Source organism: Trichosurus vulpecula, chromosome 1 (assembly GCF_011100635.1).
Source record: "Trichosurus vulpecula isolate mTriVul1 chromosome 1, mTriVul1.pri, whole genome shotgun sequence".
Taxonomy (NCBI): Eukaryota; Metazoa; Chordata; class Mammalia; order Diprotodontia; family Phalangeridae; genus Trichosurus; species Trichosurus vulpecula.
In genome coordinates, this window is record NC_050573.1 from 94,202,112 (window position 1) to 94,226,954 (window position 24,843).

The 24,843-nt window shown below is 38.5% G+C and overlaps 1 protein-coding gene across 1 annotated transcript in view; it reads left to right on the plus strand.

Annotated features, from left to right (window-relative positions):
• COL22A1 (collagen type XXII alpha 1 chain) overlaps positions 1–24,843 on the plus strand; it is a 570,107-nt gene that overhangs the window by 375,862 nt on the left and 169,402 nt on the right. Inside the window, exons 25-30 of the mRNA XM_036741444.1 lie at positions 59–112; positions 4,727–4,780; positions 11,571–11,615; positions 13,017–13,079; positions 17,706–17,759; positions 20,436–20,486. Of these exons, the coding sequence (XP_036597339.1) occupies positions 59–112; positions 4,727–4,780; positions 11,571–11,615; positions 13,017–13,079; positions 17,706–17,759; positions 20,436–20,486 (321 nt within the window). The remainder of the gene's footprint in view (positions 1–58; positions 113–4,726; positions 4,781–11,570; positions 11,616–13,016; positions 13,080–17,705; positions 17,760–20,435; positions 20,487–24,843) is intronic.

Here is a 24,843-nt window from a genome sequence, read left to right on the forward strand (position 1 = left end):
AATTGAAATTACTTAAATATCCATGTATCTAACCTATTATTGTTCTTTTGTTGAATAGGGCTCCCCTGGTAAAGATGGGATAAATGGACTCCCTGGATTGCAAGGACCTAAGGTCAGTATCAGATATATACATTTAAATCTAAGACTGTCCAAGTTAAAATTCCAAAAAGGACTACTGTCATCATTATTCATTTCCAAATACATTAATAATCAGAAAGCTACAAACAGGGTGATCTTAAGGTTAACTTGCAGTTTGTTATACCGTTCATTTGTTTATAGGATTGTGTTTGTCAGGATTATACTCAGAAAGGTGAGGAATTAGTTTCTGGACACTTTTCCAACATTTGTTTCTCCAGCTCTTCACAGAGGGCTAAAGGGGGAGTTGAGGTTGGAAGTGGGGTGGCTTTGGGTTTGGCCATATGACCTGAGTTACTAGACTCTTACTTATACATCCAGCACTATACCCCACTGCTTTAATCTATTGATGCCATCACTAGTGCTACCACTAATGCACATACATATAGATATAGATAGATAGATAGATAATATATATACACAAATAATATAGTATATGTGTGTATATATATGAATATACATGTGTACATATGCAATTTCTGCTGATAGAATTACTATGGTTAATCATATATTACCACTTATTTATTTTCTTCCTCTTTTTCCTCTCTTTTCTCATATTATATATGATTTCATTGGTGTAGGTGTTCTACTGAAACAAAAACAATGCTTCTTATTCATTAGTACCCTATGTTCTAGAGGTTCTATAGACTTAAAAAATCATTTCCTTGTAGCCCACCTGATAATAGACTTCTCTGAACTCAGCCAGGCTGTTGTTGAAGAACAGACATACACAAATATGACCCCTCTACAACTTCAGTACATAGTCTTTGTGCTTAGCACAGTGCCTGTCACACAGTCAGTGTTTAATAAATGCTTGTTGACTTGGTCTTTGCAAGGAGTTGTAGCCTGCCAAATTCATTTTCTGAGGCCTAGCCCCTAGTGATGAAACCTAAAGTCTGAGAGAGGTAGCTCATTTGAGATCACAATGACAGTAAATTCTTGGATTGTTTCCAATGTGGTGACAAAGAGGGAGGGGAGGTGGGATATGACACCTATTGTTTACAATTTAAAGCATGTATCCAAAAGCATCATTTCATCCGTAGTTAAAAATCAAGACCAGAAGAGCTGATTGGCACATAGAGAAATGTCTCTATAGAGTATAGGCCTTATGAATATGTAACTATTTCAATAGGTACTTAGGGTATACAGAAAACACATGGTCATGCTATATTCAAAACTGGTCAGCCACTGCCCATGGGACAGTTTGTTCTGTTTCCAGAGGCAGTACTGAGGCCTTCTAGATTTGGGGATCCGAGAAAGGGACTCAATTTGTCTTTTGGTTTGCCTTGCCCAAAATCTGGGACAAAGGAAAACAAAACAGAGGGATTAGCTGGGACTGACCACTTAGACTGAAATGGAAACTTACTTTTAAATGTCATTATCCATGAATAAAAGGAAAATACGGTAATCCCTCTCTCTGCCCCCATATCACCTGGGTAGCACTTGCCAATGTTTGTATAAGGACCATGTATTATCTACATGGCACAATTAAACACGGGAGTAGGATTGCCATTGTCACTGCTGCTATTTTCTCTTCCTGTTTCTCCTCCCCTCCTATCTTCTTGCCTGCTCTCTCTCTTCTCCTCTCCTCTTCTTCTTCTCTCCTCCATTCTTTTCCCCTTCTCTCCTCATATTCATGTTGTGATTTAAGGTTATGCTCTCAACTATAGCCTTCTCCTAATGCCTCATTGTGGTATGGAGCTGACCTGGATTTCTTGCAGGCTATGCCAGTAAACTCCAAAGTCTGATAGATCGTGACAAGCTAGAAAAGCTTCAAGTAAAAATACAGTCACAGACTGTGATTCTATCATCTTCTGGCCAGCAAAGCTCTGTTTGGAGAGGTCCATCACTAGAAGGCCAATCACGAAGGAACAAATTAGAGGGAGGGGCACAGTTCTTCTAAAATATCATCTCTCATGGGTAAAGATACATAGGTGGGAATATACTCACATTGATGAAATTACAGATACTTGAAATCCTGAAGCGTGATTTTATAAGGCGGTGGAGTAGAGGTGGGGTGAGACTGGCCAATGAGACCCCAGTCAAACAAGCCCTTCACATTTGTCCATTCATTTAGTTTTCCCAACAACCCTGTGAGGTAGATGGTACAGGTATTATCAGGTACATTTTACAGAGAGTAGAACTGAATCCTATAAAGATCACTCATTCAGGGTCAAGTGCTAGAGCCAACCTTTGAACCCAGGCCATCTTTCTCTACATAAAGAGCCCTAAAAAAGCACTAGATGCATATGTTGTGTTGTTATTACCATCTGGGACTCCTTACAGGTTGGAGAAGTCAGAGCTAGATAAAAGAAAATAATAAAAAATTTCCCCAGGACTATAAACATTTCATGCCCTTGAGCTGATTTGTGGAAGAATCAATTTTCCCAATAGCTCCCTTTAAACAATGTTTAGCACCTCAAGGGAGAGGTGTGAGGGGAATGTTTTATGCTTCAAGAAGCTTGGGTAACTCTTGCTTCCCCAGATAGAGACAGAATACCAAATTCAATGTGATGGTTCCTGACATTGTCAGCTCAGAGACCACACGGATGTTGCTTTCCCCAAAGGCCTGCCTCACTCAGCCTCACAGCAATGGAGCTCTGTAGTTTGTATTGCTGTTACAAACATTAATGTTGATGAGAAGACTAACATATTCCTGTAGTGCCTTTAAGGTTTGTGAAATGCATTTTCTCAACCCACCCTGTGAGCTAAATCACACAAGTATTATCACCCTCATGTGACAGATGAGGAAATCGAGTCCCAGAGGTGAAGTAATTTGGCCAAAGGCATGTAGCTAGTAATTCAGGGTCCACACATGTCCAGTAAAGACCTTGAGTTCAGTGCTGGAAATGCACACACTCCCCACTCTCAAGGAACCTATGCTCTAATACAAGAAATGTGGTATTATATCTGTCTAGGGAACCACAATAGCGTGATCTATGAGAATGGTTACAAACCATTCTCCAGGCTGCTGTTATTTTGAGGCTTTGAATTATTGTGTGCTTTGTTCCACTTTGTGTCCCTGGGGTGGCTGACATAAAAACAGTGTTCCATTTTCATTTGGTCCTCAGCAAGCATTTATTTATGTGCCAAATACTCCGTTAAGTACTCACAATTACTGATGCTTGTTCACTATTGGACTATCCCCGTGACCTATTGCTAACTGATGTATTTATGCTGATTCATGTTACTTTTGTATACAAATTTCACAGCTACTTCTCAGATTGCTCAGCTTAGGGGTCACTGTGTCTCTAGAAACTCTAGGCATCTTCTGATTTGTGGAAATTCCTCAAGCAATGTCTGCCATCAAAATTCCAAACTTCTTAGCTGATGTTTAAGGCCCTAACTCCAATCTGTTCTTTCAGTTTTTTCTCACATTACTTCATTTTGTGCCCGTCCCCTGATGTTCAAGCCAGGCTAGCCTACAAACCATTTTTGTTCTAGAAATGCATTCTACCCTTTCTCGTCTCTATGCCTTTTTTGCACTCATCCCTGAATTGATAATCATTACTTTGAATCTACTGAAAATTTAATCATCCTTTAAGGCAGAGCTAAAAATGCCTCTACTTTCATGAACCCTCTCCTACTTTCTAACTTCCCACCTTGCCCCTTCCTTGGAAATGATTGTCCCTTCCTTAAAAGTCATACTACATTGTATCTTCTCATATTGCACTTGTTATGTTCATTTTCTAGTATTGCAGTTTACCTATTCATCTTACATCCCCTAAATATTTTAAGCTAACCTTGAGGGTACAGAATGAGTTTGATATGTATCTCACACCCACGTTCACACAGTCTCACATATCTCACAAAATCGTACATAATAATTCAGTCTCTCAAAACAATTGGCAGTCTGTAGGACAGTTTCTAACCATTCTCATGGTCTGTGTTATTGTGGTTTCCTAGAAAACACAGCGTCTTATCTCCGGTATTAGACAGTTGAGGACAGGAAATGTGTGAATTTCCAGCCCTGAACTCAGGGCCTTCTTCCATATAGTAGTGTTTAAAAGTTGTTTTTTTTCACATTTATTGAGTAAGTATCCATTGATAGAACTCAGCCAAGAACAATTTACTAAGAGTCAATTATGTGTCAGGCACTGGAACAAACTTTGGGATACAAAAAGTACAAAAAAAAATAGTCCTTTTCCTCAAAGAGCTCACAGTATGGTGGGATAGACAACATAATACAGTAGAAAGAGTTATTTGACTTGGAATCAGGAGAGACAGAGTCCTTGAATCTTGCCTCTGATACTTGTTGGTTGGGTGACCATGCACAAGTCAGTGAATCTCTCTATAGATAATATCTGCAGTACTTTTCCTCATTCAATTGGTATGAAAATCAAATTGTACCAAAAGCACTTTGCAAACCTGGAAGCAGCATACAGAAGTCAGTTGTTGAATATTTTTGTGTTTCTTTCCATTCTGAGCACAACAGATTCTAGATTCTTAATAAATGTTTGGTAAATTGAATTGAAACAATGCCACAACATTATCACATGAAGTCCAAAGCCTTGTCTGATGATGTGACATTCTTTAAAGAGGTGCCAGAATCCTGGCATCTTCCAATAATTGTACTTTGTGTTCCTTACAGGGAGAGCCGGGAGAGCGAGGAGAAGATGGCTTGCCTGGGAATCCTGGACCTAGGGTATGGAATTTCTCTTGCCATTTTCCATCTATCTGTCAGTTGACTGTAGTTACTGTGGTTAGCAGAGCACATCAAAGGTCTAGCTTCTAATATCATTCTGTCACCTTAGTGTTTCCCAGCTACTCCAGGTAGGCCATGGCCCAGATGATAGGAATAGGCCTACTCTGTGTGTAAGTGTATACATCAAAGGATAGTTTTGGAACCAGGGAGGATGACTAGACAGACACATGCATGCCATCCATTGCCTCCTTCCACATTTCCTCTCATTGCTGATCAATCAATCAATAAACATTTATTAAACTCTTAATGATGTGCCAACCACTGTGCGAAGTGCCAGGGATACAAAAGGAGGCAAAAGACAGCCTCTGCCCTCAAGGAAATAATCTTTGGAGGCAATAATAATCTAAGAGTAACTGGCACAGAGTACAGAGAACTGGGCCTGGAGTCAGTAAGACCTGACTTCAAATTTGGCCTCAGTCACTTACTAGCTATGTGACCCTGACTAAGTCACTTAACTTCTGTTTCCCTCAGTTTCCTCAACTGTAAAATGGAGATCATAGAAGTACCTACCCCATCGAGTTGTTATGAGGATTGAGTGATATAATACTATGAGATAATAATTGTAAAAGGACTTAACACAGTGCCTGGCATATGATAGGCACTATAAAAATCATTATTATTATTCTTCCCCTCTCCCTATATTGTGATCCTCATTGTGTACCAGTAAATTCAAGGTTGCATCTTGAACTCAGGAAGAGGCAGTATAATAGAATGGAATGAGGACTGGTTGGGAAGTTAAAAGAGAGTCATAGGCAAGTAATTTTCTTTCTTTGGGCTTTCATTTTCTCGCCTGTTAAGTTAAAGGAATTGACCTAGCTGATCTCAAAGTCCACCTACAATTAGGTCCTAATTAGTGTGAATAATTAATCCTCTGAAATAGTTGCATGTATTCAAATTCATGCCATTCAAAGTTAGAAATATGTAAAAATATAGTCATTGGTTCCAGAGCAATGGAAATATACAGTGTAAATTCAAATAGCATGAGTAATTTAGAGATTTAATTATTCACACTAATCAGGATGTGACTGTAGTCTATGTTGTTCTTAGTTTTTCAGTCATGTCTGACTCTGTGACTCCATTTGGGGTTTTCTTGGCAGAGATACTAGAGTGATTTACCATTTCCTTCTCCAGCTCATTTTCCAGATGAGGAAACTGAGGCAAACATGGTTAAGCGACTTGCCCCTTGTGACACAGCTAGTAAGCGTCTGAGGCCAGATTTGAACTCAGTCTTCTTGACTCCAGGCCTGGCACTATATCCATTGCCCTACCTAGCTCCCTTTTGACTATAGTCTAACCCTTAGGCTCAAAGCAATGTCTGCTTTGCCACAAACTGAGGAAGTGGCCTCTCAGCCTTCGCTTGAACTCCTCCAGGGAGGGGGAACCTTGAAAAGTACAGTCTTGAAAAGTGTAACCTTATGCTACTTTTGAAGAGTTCTGATTTTTAGGACAAGTGATAAGGTGCTTAGAATAAATTCTTCCACACTAAGCATGGACTCTACTGAGGGTATGTCAGAAATGTAATCTTTAAATTAATACTTCCAAATGTCCGGGATCTATGATGTCATTCAGATGGTTGTTCCTTCCAACATCATAGAATGAAACCTGCTCCCCTGACTAGAGGAATGGTTTTTGTGAATTGCTGTGGCCAAGAAAATTTCTGCATTTATCACTTCAGACAGGCCTCTATCACTAGGCCCATGCTTTATTTCATTTTTTTATTTTAATTTTTTGATTGCCCATGCAATTGTTCATATTCGTTTTTTACCACTGGTTTAAAAAAAAAAAAGACTGGAAGAGGTATATCCAGAAACGACTGATATAAAAACCAAAAGCCATGACTTAGACTTCGGGGAAGATAAAGGAATACATTTGGTTTTAATTTTAACAAGACAGTTGACTCTGTTTCATATATGAAAAGACATGACATATACAGGAGGTCCAAAAGTTCTAGTACAATTTTAAGTTATTAAAACTGGGTCTTTTTTTAGATTAACAACAACAATAATAGTAATAACAGTAAGCATTGTTATTAGTATAATTTCCCATAATATTTTAATATTATTCCTTGGCAATACCATGATGGTACCTACTTCATCCTGCCCCCCCATCGCGATATTGGAAATTCTTTCAATGTGCGGTTAAACAATGTCCATCTAAAAGAGAAAATGAAATAATCCTAGGAGAGAAAACAAAATAATTCTGATGCAATGAAAACCCACCTCCTTAAGGAAATGGATCAATTCTTAGAATCGTAGAATTGGCTTACTGAAAGGGTTTCAAAGGTCATTGAGTCAAGTTCTTATCAGAAACATGAATTTCTAATAAGTGGTGATCCAAATCTCTGCCTGAAGAATAATAAGGATCGCCTTGTCTTCATGGGCAAGCCACTCCATCCTCACTGTCTGACTTATATCAGGGATACAATTTCAGCGGTGTGAACATCACCCCCAACACTGTAGATTGTAATCCTTCCATGTAATTCTTTCCACCCATTGCTGTGGGTGGAAAACTCCATCACCTGATGTTCAACTTTCTGACCTCTCCTAAATTAGGTAGGCTGATGTTTTTACAGATTAATTTCCAGTGACTGTCCTCAAAGACCTTCCATTTTGTTAAGACCTGCTAGAATTTACGTGTTCCGGTGTTGCAGACTTCAGGAAGTCACTGTGGCCACCATGAGGATTTGGATGGCAACTCACAGCTTGCTTTGGATGGTGTTTTTAGAGCATAAAAGTAAAGGGTAGCAAGATAATAGCAGGAGCTGGCTTTTCTTGTAGCAATTCCCTGGGAGCATGGGTAATATGCTGAAATCATCTGTTCTTTAGGCAGCCATTTTGTAGTCAGGGGTTCTGGTGGCAACACATTTATACAAAATCAGACATACTTAGAAATTTACTGGAATTCTTCAGTTCCTTTCCCCTTTCCTTCGCTTGATTGTCACTAAGAAGCAAAATATTTTAGAAGGAAACTTTTTTTTTTACTATGTGATAGATTTTTAAAAATACATTGTATTTTGCCTTCAGTAACACACCTGTGAGAAACAGCTTAGGATAATGGTTAGAATGCTGGGCTTGTGTCAGATCCTCTGACTCTTACTTTCTGTGTAATCTTGGGCAAGTCATTTTCCTGATGGGTACCTTAGGCACTTGACCTTAGCCACTAAGTCATTGTTGGTTTATGACCCTAGTTGGTAGGAAGAATTCCCATACTTCACACAATTGATAGTACTATAGGATCATAAATTTAGAGTTAGGAAGGATCATAGGGGTGATTTAGTCATTTCATTTACAAATGAGAAAATTAAAACCCAACGGGTTAAGTGATTTGTCTAAGGTCACACAGGTAAGGTAGCAGAACTATGATTTGAGCCTAGGTCTCGGGACCCCAAATACATTTTTTTCTGCTGCTGCATACTACTAAATGTTTTCGTAAAACATCTGTGACTCACTTCTTTAAAAATATAAAATATAATTTTTATGATCTATTCAAATAACATATACACCTACTACAGACTCCTTTACAGAAAGCAGAAAGTAGAGTTGGGGGCATCTCTTTCCTTTTATTTTAACTTTACTTACTTTTTTACTTTTACTTACTTTTAATTACACTAAGATCCTCAGAGGTTTGGCCACCAAATGATTAATTTTTTTTAGCCAAATTGCTGTTTGAAGATGGTATCCTAAAGCCTGATGTTTGTCACCCTGGTTAGTGGAAGGAGCACAGACCAAAGAAACTGGGTCTTTCAAATACTATGGATAAATACTAGCTGAAAATATATTCTCGACAAGAGTTTAGGTGAATTCAAGGACAACAGAACAACAGTAACATGTTAAAGGGAAACAGGGTTTATTTAGGGAATGTCTCTGATCTTTGGAGTCTGAAATCTAGAGAAACAACCAGGCTGTCTTATGAGCCATCCCTCAGTACGCTCATTAGAGACAGAACCTATGGGGCTAGACGAAGGATGCCACTTCTTATGTTCTTTAATAGATCCATATTACCCTAATTCAACCTCTTACTCTTTCTCAGTATGCTAGAGTCCCTTCGCCTTAGCTAGATTACAGGTCGTCAAACTACAGCCCTACCAGGCTTATCATATCTTACTGAGTGGCAGCTATGTTTGGGATTGCTGTTCCCCATAAATGTTTGTGCAGAGTCTGTGAACATATGAAACATGTGGGAGTGCTGGGGTAGAAGAATGAGGCAGAGGGCAGCTGAGGTCATCAGAGTATATATTTAGAGCTGGAAGCCACCTTAAAGGTCATTTAGGCCAACTAATTCATTTGTTGTCATATATATGTGTGTATATATACATATATACACACATGTATATACATATATATATACACACACACATATATATATATACACACACATACATATATACATATGTATGTATACATATTGGTATATAATTATATATCATTATATATTTATGGCAGTTAGGCAGTGCAGTGGATAAAATGCTAGAGCTGGAGTCAAGAAGACAAGTTCAAATTTGGCTTCACAAGCAAACTAGCAGCTACAGGACTGTGAGCAAGTCACTTACTTCATTTTCCTTATCCCTAAGATGGGGATAATAACAGCACCCAATTCCCACGGTTGTTAAGAGGATCAAATAAAAGAATATTAGTAAAGTACTTTGTAAACCTTAAAGCAATGTATAAATTCTGTCTTATTATTATGAAAATCAACACCACCACCCCAAATTAAATGACTTGCTCGAGGTCAAAGAAGTAATCACTAACAGAGCTGACATTTGAACCCAGGTCCTCTGACTCCAAATGTTTTCACTGTGCCCTGTCTCCCTGCTTAGGATCAAGACTGAAATGAGGAAAAGGAGGACAAAGTGAGAATGACAGACCACAAGACTAGGGAGCAATGGATGCTCTGGAGATGATGGTGAAGATGAAAAATAGAATGAGATGGGGGATGGGGGAATAGATGGATGGGAATTAATGATACCAGAAAGGAATTTAGACTTCAGATTCACTGAAGCAGCAGCAACCCCTTTGCCAAATGCCAAGAAGCACTCCTAAACTAAAAGGGGGAGGAGGAGAGACTAAATCCCTACTGTTGCATACTTTATATTTCTCATTTCTACCATGATAGAGAGAGAAAAAGGGAGGGAGGGAAGGAGGCAGAGAAAGGGAGACAAGAGAAGGAAGGGGGAGAGGGAGAGAAAGAGATGCAGACTTCTTTGTGGTAGAGTGGTGTGGCTGCTAGGGTTTAGTGTTCCCGGATGTCTTTCCTTGTGTATGTGTCTGTATTTTTGTTCTTTTGTATTGCGTATGCGTCCCTGAGGAATATTGTGGACAAGCAGTGGTGTAACATACTAGAAGTCTTGAATATTGGGAACACTGAAGGGTTTAGCAACAATGAAAGTGTGCTACAAAGGTAGACAGTTATTTCCCTTGCTCTAAGAAGTTTCTCTGTAAACTGCTTTGATTGGAGAGTTATGGGGTGGAGTCAATCAGTTTTCTGAAAAGAAACCATTTGTGCTTAGAGTTGTAAAAAATGCACTTTGGTGGCAATGGTTTTGTAATCCTTTTCCTCAAAAAGCCTACTTTTAGGAATCTGTTGGGTGTCTCACCAGGAATTCCATGAAATGACACCATTTACTCCCTGTTATCTAGGCTAAGAAGTCACATCTTTTCCCCATTTGAAAATTAGGACTAGCTAGATTTCCTTGCTATTGAATAATTCTTGTCTTTTTTTTTAACCTAAAATGTTTCTTCCTCCCAGTTTTTGGAAAAAATAAGATAGGAAGGAAAAAAAAAGGAAATTAGGTTTATGTCTCACAAATTTTGTCTTTGACAATGTTTGAAATTCCCTGATGGCCCTGGTTGCCTATAATCATTTTTTGTGAAAAATTGCTGGTATAATTTTGTAAGATCATTTCTTTTATGGGAAGGCTACAGACTAGGAACTTTCAAGGATCAGTGTTCCCTGGCATACCACAATGAAAGTCATTTCTGGGGTGAACTGGATTGTTTCCCCCCCCCATCCTTCCCACTCAGTCTGCCCTTTTGAGAGCAGAACAGAGTTCTAGACAAGCAGCATGGTATATTGGATAGAATGATGGACTTGGAAAAATGATGCATCTGATATTCTCTAGCTGTGAGACCATAGGCAAATCATTTAGGCCTTTCAAGCCTCAATTTTCTGACCTGTAAAATGATAATTTTAATACTTTCTGTACCTACCTTCCATTATTATGTTAAAGGATGTACATACATATGTATATTATAAATGTGTGTGCATATATCTGTGGCTTTATATACACACATAGATACATATGCAAATAATATACAATAAAAACAAATAGCTATGTAATATAAACTATTATACTAACATGTAATATATTGTACTGATATATTGCATATTATAATATTATAATAAAATAACATATGTATATAATAAATAAAATAATAATGATTATCTATATTAATAATTGGGGCTATTATGAGGCAAAAGTGAGTACAATGTATATAAAGCACTTCGAGAACTTCAAACCACTATATAAAAAGGTATTAATTCTCAGATATTTTGGTTCTGAGACTTGCCAGCCCTGAAGTTTTCTTGAATGGCAACTTAAAGGGTAGTGGTTACATGAGTAGCAATTAAGTGAGGTTCTACTGTATTGTACTTATGTAGAAGGACAATTTGATGGAGATTTTGGATCCCCGTAATGCTGGATAACTGAGAGTTTGTATCATTCTGCTTTCAGGGTGAAGTTGGAGAGCAAGGTCTAGTGGGCATGCCTGGTGAGAAGGTGAGTAGATGAAATCAGCACCACCTCAGTCTGTTAGTTCATTTCATTTCCTATTGCTATCTCTGTTTTTACTCTATCAGCAGTTAAAATCATACACCTCATGTGAGCTGAACAATGGATTGTTTTTGTTAGTTTGGTGTGTCAGTCTAGGCCTCCTTCCAGGGAATCATGTTCCCAATTTCAGGGATACAGAGTAATGTGAGCCCTTAAAGGTACAAGGATTTGATACCACCTTTTACCTCTCAGTGTGACTCATGGAAAAATGGTCTCATTTCCTCTTCTGAGCCCACTTGCATTTCTGCCATTCTTTCTGGACACCTATATAAATTTAAATGTATTCTCCAAGAACATGAAGAGACCATATCATTCTTTCTTCTCTTCATGACCTGTGCTATGTCAATTTAATAGTCATTTTCCTCGGGGACTGCTGGGTGTTAAAGTCCCCCAAATTAGGAAGTCCTAAATCACCTTTCCTTACTGTCTTGGCCCAAATGCACATTGTCTCCTTCTTCTTTTCTTCTTTGTCACTTTTAGCTCATATCTAAATTAAGTTTCTTCTTTATTTGTCGTTGAGACAAAGCCTTCCTGCAAGTCTGTAGTTTTTGACCAATTATCATGTTCCACTATTTTGTTGGACGTATTCCTCTATGAAAGCATCTGTGTGTCTACTGGGCCCTATTCATTCATGTCCTATCCCACCAGGACATAGTAGGAAGAGTGCAGGATTTGTAATCAGAAGACCTAGAATCAAGTCCCAGTTGGTTCTCAATTAATAAAGTCGACTACAGATCGTGCTACTTCCTAGCAGTGTGACTCTGGAACAGTTGACTAAACTCACTGAATCTCAGTTTCCTTATCTGGAAAATGAAGATAGTAGTCCCTTCATCACAAAATTGTTTGAGAATCCATTGGGAAAATACAATAATAGAAATTATGAACTTTAAAGTGCTATGCAAACATAAAGCTCAAGCTAAAACAGTTTTGGTGGAACGTAGGCAGCTAGATGGTGCGGGCCTGGATAGAATGCTAGGCCTGGAGTCAAGAAAATTCATATTCATGAGTTCAAATCTGGCTTCAGATAGTTATTAGCTATGTGACCCTGGCCAAGTCACTTAACCCTGTTTACCTCAGTTTCCTCATCTGTAAAATAAACTGGAGAAGGAAATGGCAAACCAGTCCAATATCTTTGCCAAGAAAACCCCAAATGAGGTCACTAAGAGTCAGAAATGATTGAACAATAACCAAAGAAAACATAGGTCACTCCTTAGTCCAATCCACTACATATTCTCCTTATACTTCTCTTATTTCCCCTTTAGTGACTAAGTAATAATTTAGATTCTATGAATACTTGTTAATTAGAGTGGAAATTTGCAGCCATGATTTTGGGTTGTGTTTTCCCAGGGAGAAATGGGGCTTCCAGGATCTCCAGGGCTCCAAGGACTAAGAGGAGAGAAGGGAGATGAGGTACGTATCTTCAGAACAGGGTGGTTTATTTGCCTTGGAGGTCACTTCAATTCCTATATTATCTAACCTGAGGAAAGAGGAACATTATTCTAGAGCTTCATTCTGAGAACATTATGATGTTGTTCAAGGGAAATTTATCACGCCAAGGGTTCAACATTTAGGTATTTAATGATATGATCCTTTTATTTATGGAAGGGAGAATCATAAATCAGAAAATCATAAAAATATAGTTTCAAGGTCACCTCAGAAGTCCCCTAGTCTAACTGTTACCTAAAGCATGAATCAGCTCGGGAATATTCTTGATAAATGGCAAATCCATTTGCTTGAAGATTCCAAAGGAATTCCAAAGGAAGATTGAAGGAATCTAGGCAGTGCAGTAGAGAGGATACCAGATGTGTAGTCAAGCAGATCTAACTTTCAAATACTGTCTCAGACACTTTCTGGCCGTATGACCCTGGTCAAATTGTTTAATCTCTTTGTGCTTCATTTTTCTCGTTGGTAAAATGGGCATAGTAATAGCACCTACCTTTGCAGGGTTGTCTTAAGGGTCAAGGGGACATATGTGTGTATACACAAATATGTGCATATACATATGTATGTGTATGCCTATGTGCATGTATATGTCATGTATATTGCATGCATATTTAGGTATGTACATATATGTACACATATATGTATATATGTGCATGAATATGCGTGTGTATACATGCATATATAACACTGAACGAACATTAAAAACACTCTTATTATAATTATTACTATCATTAATCAAGAATGGGGAATTTACTAACCCTGAAGGCTTCCCATTCTATCTGGAGACAATTATAATTGTTACGAATTTCTTCCATGTGTTGAGCTGAAATCCACTTCTCTATGATATAATTCTTTCGTTACTTCTAGATTTGTCCCTTGGGACCAGTGAGAAAAGTTTAATTGCTCTTTAAAATGACAACTTCAGAATTATGGTACTCAAAAAACATCCATCATGCTCTCCCCTCATTCGAGTCTTCTCCAGGATAAATATTCTCAATTCCTTTAACTTTTACCATTTGTCATATTTTTAAGTCTTATCACTAGTCCGGTCACCTTCCTCCACACATATTTCAGCTTGCCTTCTAATGATAAAATCACAGATCCCACAGTACTGAGGTTAATCCCTGGGGATTGGCCAAAGACTCATGACCATTAACCTCTCTGCCCAGCTTCATTAAACCCACTGCCAACACAAAATTGAATCAGAGCAGCTGCACTTGGATATCCTTCTTTATTTTTCATTATAATCATGAAATGAAATATACACATGATGATACCCTGCTTCCCTTATATTCTCTTCACAGTAGTCTATTCCTATTTCTCATGATCAGAACTGATCAAGTTTCCATTTTCATCCATTTTCTTTCTTTCTCTCCATCTGCTCTATTTTTGTCTCTGTCTATCTCTGTCTCTCTGTCTTTGTCTCTATCTCTCTCTGTCTCTCTTTACTCATTCAGTAATTCTCATTGATCAATCACCAACATACCCATCACAACATAAAACCAAGGCCATCATCTAAAATGGAATGTTGATGCTTTTTATGGAGCCTTAGTATTAACAATTTTGAACAGCTATGCAGATGCTACCTCTTTCCCACATGGCTTTGTGTGTCATCAGGGGTTCACTAATATAAAATGGATGATATTTTATATAGATATGGTAGCTGTAACCCTAATCTAGGAGTTAAGTTGGCCAGAAACGAACAGGAAAATCTTCCTGTGACCAGCATCTTATGTTTAGGGAATCTGTTGTGTAAGATCCTTCATGAGAGATGATATGGTATTATTGAAAGACAGAATTTGGAGTGAAGAGCTGAGGACTCTAGTCTGGCTCTGCCATTAACTCACTAGGTGACTTTGGGCAAGTAATGTAATCCCTGTAACATCCATTTTTCTTCCTGGTAAATTAAAGGAGTCAGATTAGATGAAAACAAAGGTCACTTGTAGTTGTGGGATTCCATAGTTCTCTATTTGTCTGTGAACTCAAGGATTTGTAAGATGTCTGTTTCAGGAGCACTAGAGTAATGTCTACACAGATGCCGCCTGCTTCTAGTTAAGGTTTATTGTTGTTCTGTCTGTATTAGCTGACAGTTGAGAGAGGCTCCTGACAAAAATCAAACTTTATTTTGTCTTGGCTTTCCCAGATAAAGAACAGCAATGCCACTCATTTGCTCTTTATAACAATTCCCAGTGAGAAATGATAGAACAGTGTCTATGTTCTGTCATTTCATCTATCCTGTTATAATTGTAGTGTTTCCTGCAGGCATGTCAGGAAAACGAATCTTTGTAATTGCACTTTGAGGCAAATTCGCCATTTTTTATTGTGGGAGAGGGAAGACAGAATACATGTAAAGAGTGAACTGTCTGCCATGTTGTTGTCATCTGTGGAAAGAATGCAGGGATTGGAGTTATCATAGTGGCTCAAATACTGAGTAGTATGTGACCCTGGGCAATCCCTTTGCTTCTATGGGCCTCAGTTTCTTTATCTGCAAACTTAAGATAATAACCACTGCACTGCCTACCTCTTTGTAAGGAAAGGACTCTATAAACCTTAAATTGTTTTGGAAATGTGAACTTGCTAACCTAAGTCTCCTTGCTCCAAAATCCCTCTGCATGCTCTAGCATATTTATATCCCAGTACAACCTGACTAATTTAATCCTAATTTATCAGTGGGTTTTTTTCCATTATTGCTCTCAGTGAGCTCTGCATCCTACCCAAACCAAATGTTTCCCACATTCAGCATTCCATTTCCCATCTCTGTGACTTTTCAGTTTGTGATACTCTGCATACTCCCCTTAGACCCTCAAAACCCCTCACTTCCTTTCAGGTTCAGCTTAGCTGCCACCTCCTCCTGGAAGCCTTCCTCAGTCTCCTTAATTATTAATATTCTTTTTTCTTCTTCAAAATTAATTTTGTACTTGCTGATCTTTATAACATAATGTATTTCCTCAGGACAATATAAGCTCTTTGAGGGCAGGCACTGTTTTGTGTTTATTGTTGCATCCTTATTGCCTTGCTCATAATTGGCACCACAAATGTGTTGGATTCGTTGATTGACTGCCAGTTAGTTTTTTTTTTCCTTCAACCTACCTAAATAGACTTCTTGCTATTCAGAGCAGCTAGGTGATGGCAATGATTAGAATGTCAGACCTGGAGTCAGGAAGACCTGAGTTCAAATCTGTCCTCAAACACTTACTATCTTTGTGGCCTTGGGCAAGTCCTTTTACCTGTCCCAGGCTTGGTTTCCTCCTTAAGGAGCTCAGACTCCATGCTCTTGAAAATCCCTTCTGGCTCTTAATCTGTTATCCAATGAAATCATCGATCTTCTGAAGCATAAGAAACATTTTTAAATCCTCCTACAATGTGTTTCACATTTCTCTGCCTTTTTAAACAGCACTTATTTCAACTTTTCTTGATGACTTAGCATATTCATCAGAAACATCAGCTGTTGTACTGTGGTGTAAAGTGTTGATGCCCTCAAGGCCTACTGAAGGGTGGAGGATTTAAATGGCCTCAAATTGCTGTACTTTTTTGTTTTATTGTGTTAGCTTTTTTTTTCTTTTTTTCTCCCTTGATTTCAGCCTAGTGGCTGAGACAGTCACTATTTTATAGTGTAAAGAGAACTTAATTTGGCATCAGAGGACCAGGTTTTCTATTGGTCTGATGTTCTTGGCTACTCCCGCTACTTAGGCAAGTCCCTTAACCTCTATAGACATCTATTTCCTCTTTGGAAACTAGTGACTTGGACTAAGATGCTTTTAATCTCAAAATTCTTTAATCCTGCTTTATCTCTTAATGTAACTCCTCTTAGCTCCTCTCCCCTTTCTAACTGATGTCTGTCATTTATTCTGGGCACAGAAACCACATTGCATGTCTGTTAGAACTGTGTATAAAACTTGAGCAACTCTGTTTTGAGTGAAAGTCTGCATGATTCTGTCTTTAGAGCAATAGACCATGAACCTAAGCAGTATGGTTTTGTGATGTCTATTGTCTCTAGTCAAAAGTCCTTTTTGCTTCCTTCCTGGAAATTGGCTGTATCCTGGATAGGTGGAGTTTCTGGTAAATTGACCTCTAGGTAAAGAAAGTCTTATTTAATTTAAAATTACAAAAGAAAAATGGTCTAGAAGTTAGGAGATTTGGCTCTCCTCATGATTCTGTCTATCTAGCTGTGTGAACTTGGGTAAATTACTTTCCTTCTCTGTTTTCCTAGTATCCTTTTTTCATAGCTTCACAAGATTTAGAGGTGGAAAAGTAATCTTGATTCACCTTCTTTTATAAATAAGTAGTCTTAAAGCCAAGAGAGCTTCAGTCACCCTTACCTCAGATGACAGATAATAAACATGCTGGGATTAGAAACCACATCTGCTAATGCCACATCCAGTCTTTTTTTCTGTTCCACAATGTCCTATTTTATACAAAGGAATGTTATTATCTACACTTCCTCCATCATAAAATTAAATGAGAGAAGGTTTTGACTGTGAGCTACGTAGAAGGCAATGCTGAAATCTCATAAAAGGTAGCACATGCTGGACAGATGCATATTAGTGGTCTGAGTAGTGATGATTTTTATGATTTTTCTTTGTTGTACATTAGGGCGAAAAAGGTGGCCTGGGTCTCCCTGGACCAAAAGGTGACAGAGGTGAAAAGGTAAGATCAATTTGTTCTTTCTTAATTTTCTTATTGCCAGGAGCTTTTGAAAGCATGAAATTATGAGTATCAATAGGACATGACAATTGGCAGCCTGAAAGAAAGGGAGATGGACAAACCCTCTCTTCTCTCCATTATCATCAGCTAAAAGGAAAATGCAGGTTTAAGGATTTTAATATAAATGAATTTTTCTGTAGACAATTTCTACCATGTTAATAGCAGAAGTAAACTATGTTATAGACAATGCCAACTTCTCGCTATGTATGCTGATATCATCCATATGCTGTATTCTAACACACCTTCCTTCCTTTTTTGGTTAATTTCCTTTTACTTCTCCCTGTTCATTCCTAGGACCTGGCTCACAGTCTTCATAACCAACCAATGCCTGGGCATAACTCTTAGTTGGATTTGCGACTTGTTAAATAATTAGACTCAAAGAATTAATCGACTAATAATTAAATAATTAATGGCTACTAAATAATCGTTGAATATCAGCTGTCATGTCCTCTCACTGCCCCAGGTGGAAACTAGACCAAATATTCAACCAAATCTTCTACAATATGATGTCTAGTCCTCCTACCATGGAGCTCACCCTTCTCTAGTTCTGTACAACTTCCTAAAATTTTGACCCCAACCCCAACACCAGGTTTCCTCCCCTCAGAGCTAAGCATAACCAATGTTATCTGACCAGGACAGAAGTCAGGGAGATGGAGTTAACCTTTCTCCTTATGAACCCTGTGCTACTTATTTTAGTCTTAAGTTTGTCTTAATTACTCTTGCTTTCCCTCCTTTTCCCACCCTTATTTCTTTCTCTCTCCTGCTTTTTTTCTCTCTCTACCTCTATCACTCTTTCCTGATCCCATCTCTTTTTATCTAATTTCTTTTTCCTTGACCATCTGTTTCTCTCCTCTTTTTTCTCTAACCATTGTTGTTCTCTGACACTTTCTTCTCTTTTCTCCACCTTTGTTTCTCATTCTCCTCTTTTTCTTTGCTGCACTTTTCATATTCTCTCACTGTCATTTTATCTTTTTCTTCTAACTTTTTATCACTCTGTTTCTACCTTCTTTTTCTTTCCTCTTTCTTTTGTCTTCACTTTTCTGGATTTCTCTGCATCTCTTTGCTTTTACTTTCTTCCTCTCTGTTTCTTTTCTCTCTTTGTTCTCTGACTCTTGATAGTTCATTATTTCTTCATCCCCTTCAGTTCTCTCTATCTTTCTGCCTCCCTGCCTCTCTTGTCTCATCCCCTCATCTCCTCCCAATTCCTACTTCTCTCTTTTCTCACATCCCCCCTCATCCAATTCCCTTCCTCCTTTACAGAGGGATACCCTTTGGAAAGGATATGGCCTAAGATAGATGGCAGCATAGGAAAGGGGACTTTCACAAACCAAGCTTTAGAATGCTTCATACTCATGGACTTTTCAGAAACATCATTTCAAATAGAAAACTCATTTCTAGCATTCAAAAGCTCAGGATAATAAACCCTTTTTTATTGCTTCCCTTAAGCTGCTGGTACCTGCAGCAAAATTCTAAATTCAACTTTGACTAAAGAAAGGCACGTCCCTTTGGGTATAAATGGGCACAGACTGAGCTGGGCACATGGGGTATGTTTCTTGCCTGCTCAGAACCTACTGCTTAAATAAGATTTGTAAACCTTGCCTAGGTAGCCCTTCATGTTACATTCATTCACTGGGAATTAACACTCTTTGCAAGGACAAATATTATCATAACCACAGTTTGTAGCTGATTTACAACATCTAAATTTGTGTTCCATTGTGCACATGAAATGCTGTTTAGCTGAAACCCTCATAGTCACCCTTTTTCAAAAATTCCTATTGACAGCACCCTAGTACAAGCCCTCATTATCAGTCACCAGTACTATTACATAGTCCCCATAAGGAATATTCTGCATCTTCACTCTACCAATTCTAATTTATCTTCCCTCCTCCCGTACGTTTGGCTGAATACTCTTTCTTATTTAGAGATCAAGTCATATAGAGAAAGTCCTCTATGCTTCTATCTAATACTCAAAACCTTCCATAGGTGGGTGTCACCCTACCTTTCCAGTGTTTTTACATTATCCTGTACACACCCTATGCCCCAACTAAACTAGATTCAGTCAACAGCATTTATTAAGTGCTTACTGTGTACCTGATACTGTGCTAAGCTCTGAGGACACAAAAAAGGCAAAAATATGGTCCATCAAGTCAAGGAATTCATGTTCGCAATTACTCTCCTACCCCCACCACCCAACCCACTGTTCTTTGCATCATGCTCTCAAATCTGCATGCCCCTCTGCTCCTACTCTTCCTTACTCCTAATGTATACTCCCTTTCTCTTTTGACCCACTGAATTCCTTATCCTTGGTTAAAGTTCATCTCAAATGCAGCCTTCTCCCACAAAACCTTTCCAAATCCCTCATCTGGTATTGCTCTTTATCCTCACATAATTTTTCTTCAAATTTTCTAATGTGTTTGTCAAGTAATGTCATGAATTACACCTATTGCCATGTGTGAAAGTCTTGTTCCACAACTACAATACAAGCTCTCTGTTGGTCATAGCCATGTCTTCCGTAACTTTTGTGACTGTTACTAACAAGAGTACATCACTCTGTACATATGAACTACTTAATTAAAGGTTTGCTACATGAATGATAGTTTCATTCTCTTTGTTCTTCAGGGTGAAGCTGGTCCTGCTGGTCCCCCTGGTCCTCCTGGCTTCCCTGGAACAGTAAGTTATATAACACTGGATTCCTTCTCTTCTCTGAACTCTTTCCAGTCTTTATTGCATGTGCCATATGGTGTCTAACTTAATTTCCTTTCTATTGCACTTACCAAGTAATGGTTTGAATTAGTCACCTTCCCTTACGTCTTAATCTAGACACAATTGTTCTATAATAGGTTTCTGCATTTGAATCTTATCTCTCCACATATATTATAAGTTCCTGAAATATGATACAGACCAGGTCTTCTGCTTGTGTCCTCTGGTAGCACCTCACACTTCTGTTCATATGCTAGATGCTTGCTCAATAAAGATTTATTTTCTTGGATCATCATAGGACATTAAAACTGAGAGGGACCATAGAATGCACAAGGTTAGAAAGCAGCGTACCACAGGGAAGAGAAAAAAATGGATTTGGAGTCAAGGAACTGCTTTTAGATCCCAGCTCTGTCATTTAGTACCTGTAAGACTTAAGGAAAATTTTCTCAACATCTCTGGCTCTCAATTTCCTTATCTCTAAATGAAGAGGGTGGACAGGATTGTCTCTATGGTCCCTTCTAGCTTGAAATTCACAATTCTATGCTACTATTACAGGATAATACAAGATAGAATAATAATACTGAAAAGGAGTTTAGTGACTATATGATCTGATGCCTTCATTTTGCAGAAGAGGAAAATTAAGGTCAAGATAGAAAAAGTGACCTGTCCAAGATCACACAGTGAGTTAGTTGTTTTCTAGTTGTCTCATTTATACTAGGATTTTTTTTCTTCCAAACAGGTTAGTCTTTAGAATGTAGAATGGAAAGGGTTAGAACTAGAAGGAGTCTTAGACAGTATCAAGTCCTAACTATTTATTTTAAAGATAAGGAAAGTTAGGTTAAAAGAGGTTGGGACTTGTCCAAAGTCAAACAATCAAACAATTAATCAACATGTGTACTAAGTGCCCTATGTTTCAGGGGCCGTTTATAGCAACAATTCAACTAGCAGCTATTGCAGGGGTGAAAGAGCAACACAATCCCAACTATAATAGCTGCCAGCATTGGTTCTTTAATCTGCTTTACTATTGAAAGCAACATTAAGTGGTTAAAAATCTTACTTTAATCCAACATATACATATAAACTCACTTATTTCAGGAGGAAAAAACCAGCAACCTGAACTTCAGAGCAAATGCAAACAAGTTACAGACATACACAATATAAACAGACTAGATCTCAATTCATAGTTACCAAGAAACCATCAACATCTGGGTTGACAAGCTGGGGAGCCCTTAACAACGGCTGGTCCAGAGTCACATACCACTCCTCCTGTGGCTCAGAGCCCCAAGCAAACAATTCTGTTCTCTCTTTTTATGCAGTCTTTAGACTTCATCAGACATCATCTGAGCCACCAGAACTTAGGTGCCTACTATTGTCTCTGGTCTTATCAATTCCCCTTAGGGCCCTGGGGGCTTCCCACCTCTCTCAAACTAGGGAACTATTTTGCTAACCAGCCTGGGGCTTTGCATCTAGTAGTAAAAGGGTGTGGGCATGGGGTTTCATACCTAGTAAGACTCAATCAAAGACACTTAATTAATTTATCATTCTAAAACAGTGAAAAAAAAGTCCCACCTTAATTACCGATACACTGTTCTGTGTACTGGTCATCCAAAGAGAAAGCAAATGAATCCTTGCCCTCAAGGAGCTTACATTCTAATGGGAAAGATAATATGTATTGAAATAGGTACAAGATGGATCCAGAGAAGATTGGAGGCAATTTAAGACACAGCCTGTAGTGAGTATTAAAGTTGGGTTCAAACGTAGTTTTTTTCCAGTTTTAAATCCTGTTGATTTCAACTATGCCATGCCGTGTTGTCTCTAAGCAGGGAATACCCTGTCTATATCCTCTCATCATTGGAAGGGCTCTTAGCTGTTCACTAGGAAAAAACATCAGCCTTCTAGTTTTGCCAATATTTAATCAGCCAAGCCTGCACTATCAGGAATTGTCTAGCATTGCATAAAAGATGCCAGCAAGGGGCAGATCTGACATATAGGAATAATAGACCTTCTATTACTGGTGCCTCAACTCTCCTCATTCAAGATAAACCAAGTATTTTACAGGGTTGCCTCTTGACTACTTTATACCTGGGAAGCAGTATGATTCAATGGAAAGACCACTGAAATAAGAGTTCTGATCTGCATTGTAGAATTCAACTGAATATAAGGAAAAACTTTTATAACAACCAGAACTCTCCAGACATAGAATGTATTGCCTTTCTAAGCAGTGAGTTTCCCATTACTAGAGATCTTCAGATGGAGACTAGAAGACCAGAGGTAGCTGTTGCCTTAGAGGATAGAGCACTGAACCTGGAGTCAGGAATTTAAATTCCTGAGTTTAAATTTGGTGTCAGCAGCTTACCAGTTGTATGACCTGGTGCTAGTCACTTAACTTCTGTATGTCTCAGTTTGCACAACTGCAAAATGGGGGTAATAGAACCACTCTCAGGGTTCTTTTGGGGATCAAATGAGGTAGTATTTGTGAAAGCGCATAGCACAGTCTGGCACACAGTAAGAACACTTAACAAATACGTATTCCCTTCTCAGTTGCTGGGCATGTTGTAGATCAGGTTCCTATTCAGAGGTCCCTTCCAACTATGAAATCCTGCCAGTCTGTGAAAGCATTTTATAATTAGAGCCTGGCTCAGAATCTGGCAGTGCATCTTTTGGCAAAGTAGGCTAATCATTCTGCTCTATCTTCCCTGACTTTGACATATTGCACTAATAACAGGACTTAGCTCTCCCACAAGACATCTGGAAGGATCACTTAGCAAATGTTAGTTAAGTTGCATTATTATAAATTACCTTACAACTGAGAAAGTAATGTCTTTTGGGGATGTGTTAACAGACTGTAATTGTGCATTGCCAAGACAGAAAGTAATGAAGAGGAAAGAATATTGACAACATTATACAATGAAAAGAGTGTAATCAAAGGACCCAGGTTCCAATTCTGACTCTACTTCTTACTACTTATGTTTCCTTCTTAGAGAAGTTGCTTAATCTCACTGGACCCTAGTTTCCTGATATCTAAAATGAAGCTGTTAGGTCATAAATGGTTTAAATCACTTCAGGTTCTAAATCTTGTCACACATGGAAAGAAGGAAAGAAGGGAGCGAGGAAGGAAGGGAGGGAGGAAGGAAGAGAGGGAGGAAAGAAGGAAGGAAGGAAAGGAGAGAGAGAAGAAAGGAAGGGAGGAAAAATGGAAGGAATGAAGGAAGGAAAGGAGGAAGGAAGGAAGGAAGGGAGGAAAGAAAGAAGGAAGGAAGGAAGAAGGAAGGAAAGTAGAAAGGAAGGAATGAGGAAAGAAGGAAGGAAGGGAGGAAAGAAGGAAGGAAGGAAAGGAGAGAGAGAGAAGAAAGGAAGGGAGAAAGGATGAAAGGAATGAAGGAAGGAAAGGAGGAAGAAAGGAAGGAGGAAAGAAGGAAGAAAGGAAGGAATGAGGAAAGAAGGAAGGAAGGGAGGAAAGAAGGAAGGAAGGAAAGGAGAGAGAGAGAAGAAAGGAAGGGAGAAAGGATGAAAGGAATGAAGGAAGGAAAGGAGGAAGAAAGGAAGGAGGAAAGAAGGAAGAAAGGAAGGGAGGAAAGAAGGAAGGAAGGAAGGAAAGGAGAGAGAGAAAAGAAAGGAACGGAGAAAGGATGGAAGGAATGAAGGAAGGAAAGGAGGAAGAAAGAAAGAAAGAAGGAAGGAAAATAGGGAGAGAGAAGAAAGGAAGGGAGAAAGGATGGAAGGAATGAAGGAAGGAAAGGAGGAAGGAAGGAAGGGAGGGAGGAAGGAAAGAAAGAACACAGTGAAAAAGGAAGGAAAGACAAAAGGAGGAGAGGGAGGGAGAAGGGAGGGAAGGCAGGAGAAAAGGAAAAGAAAAAAGGGAAAGAAATAGAAAAAAAAGGAAAAAAAAGGAAAAGCTAATCTCCAGATTATCTAAAAGATCAGATTCAGGAATAGCTCAATCTTTTCCTTTGACTCCCAGCTCTAATACTTACTAGTTGTGAGATTTGGGACAAGCCATTGACATTTCTGAGCCTTACTTTACTCCTGTATAAAATAGAGGTTATAATTTGTGTCCTGTTTCTCTCACAGTGTTATTTCCAAGATCAGACGAGAAATTCAAAAAGTCGTTATAAACTTTATACAGTGATCTATAAATATAAATTATTTTTTCTTACTCTGCTACTTTGATGCCATTTTTTTTATTGGCATGAATACTCCCTTCATCAGTGAAGTTCACAGTTTCTCCATGACTTCTCCCCCTGTGAGACTGAAAATCAACCCAACTCACTGAAGGACTACCTTGAATTTTTTAAATTTATCAGATATACCAGTGTAGCACTTGGCT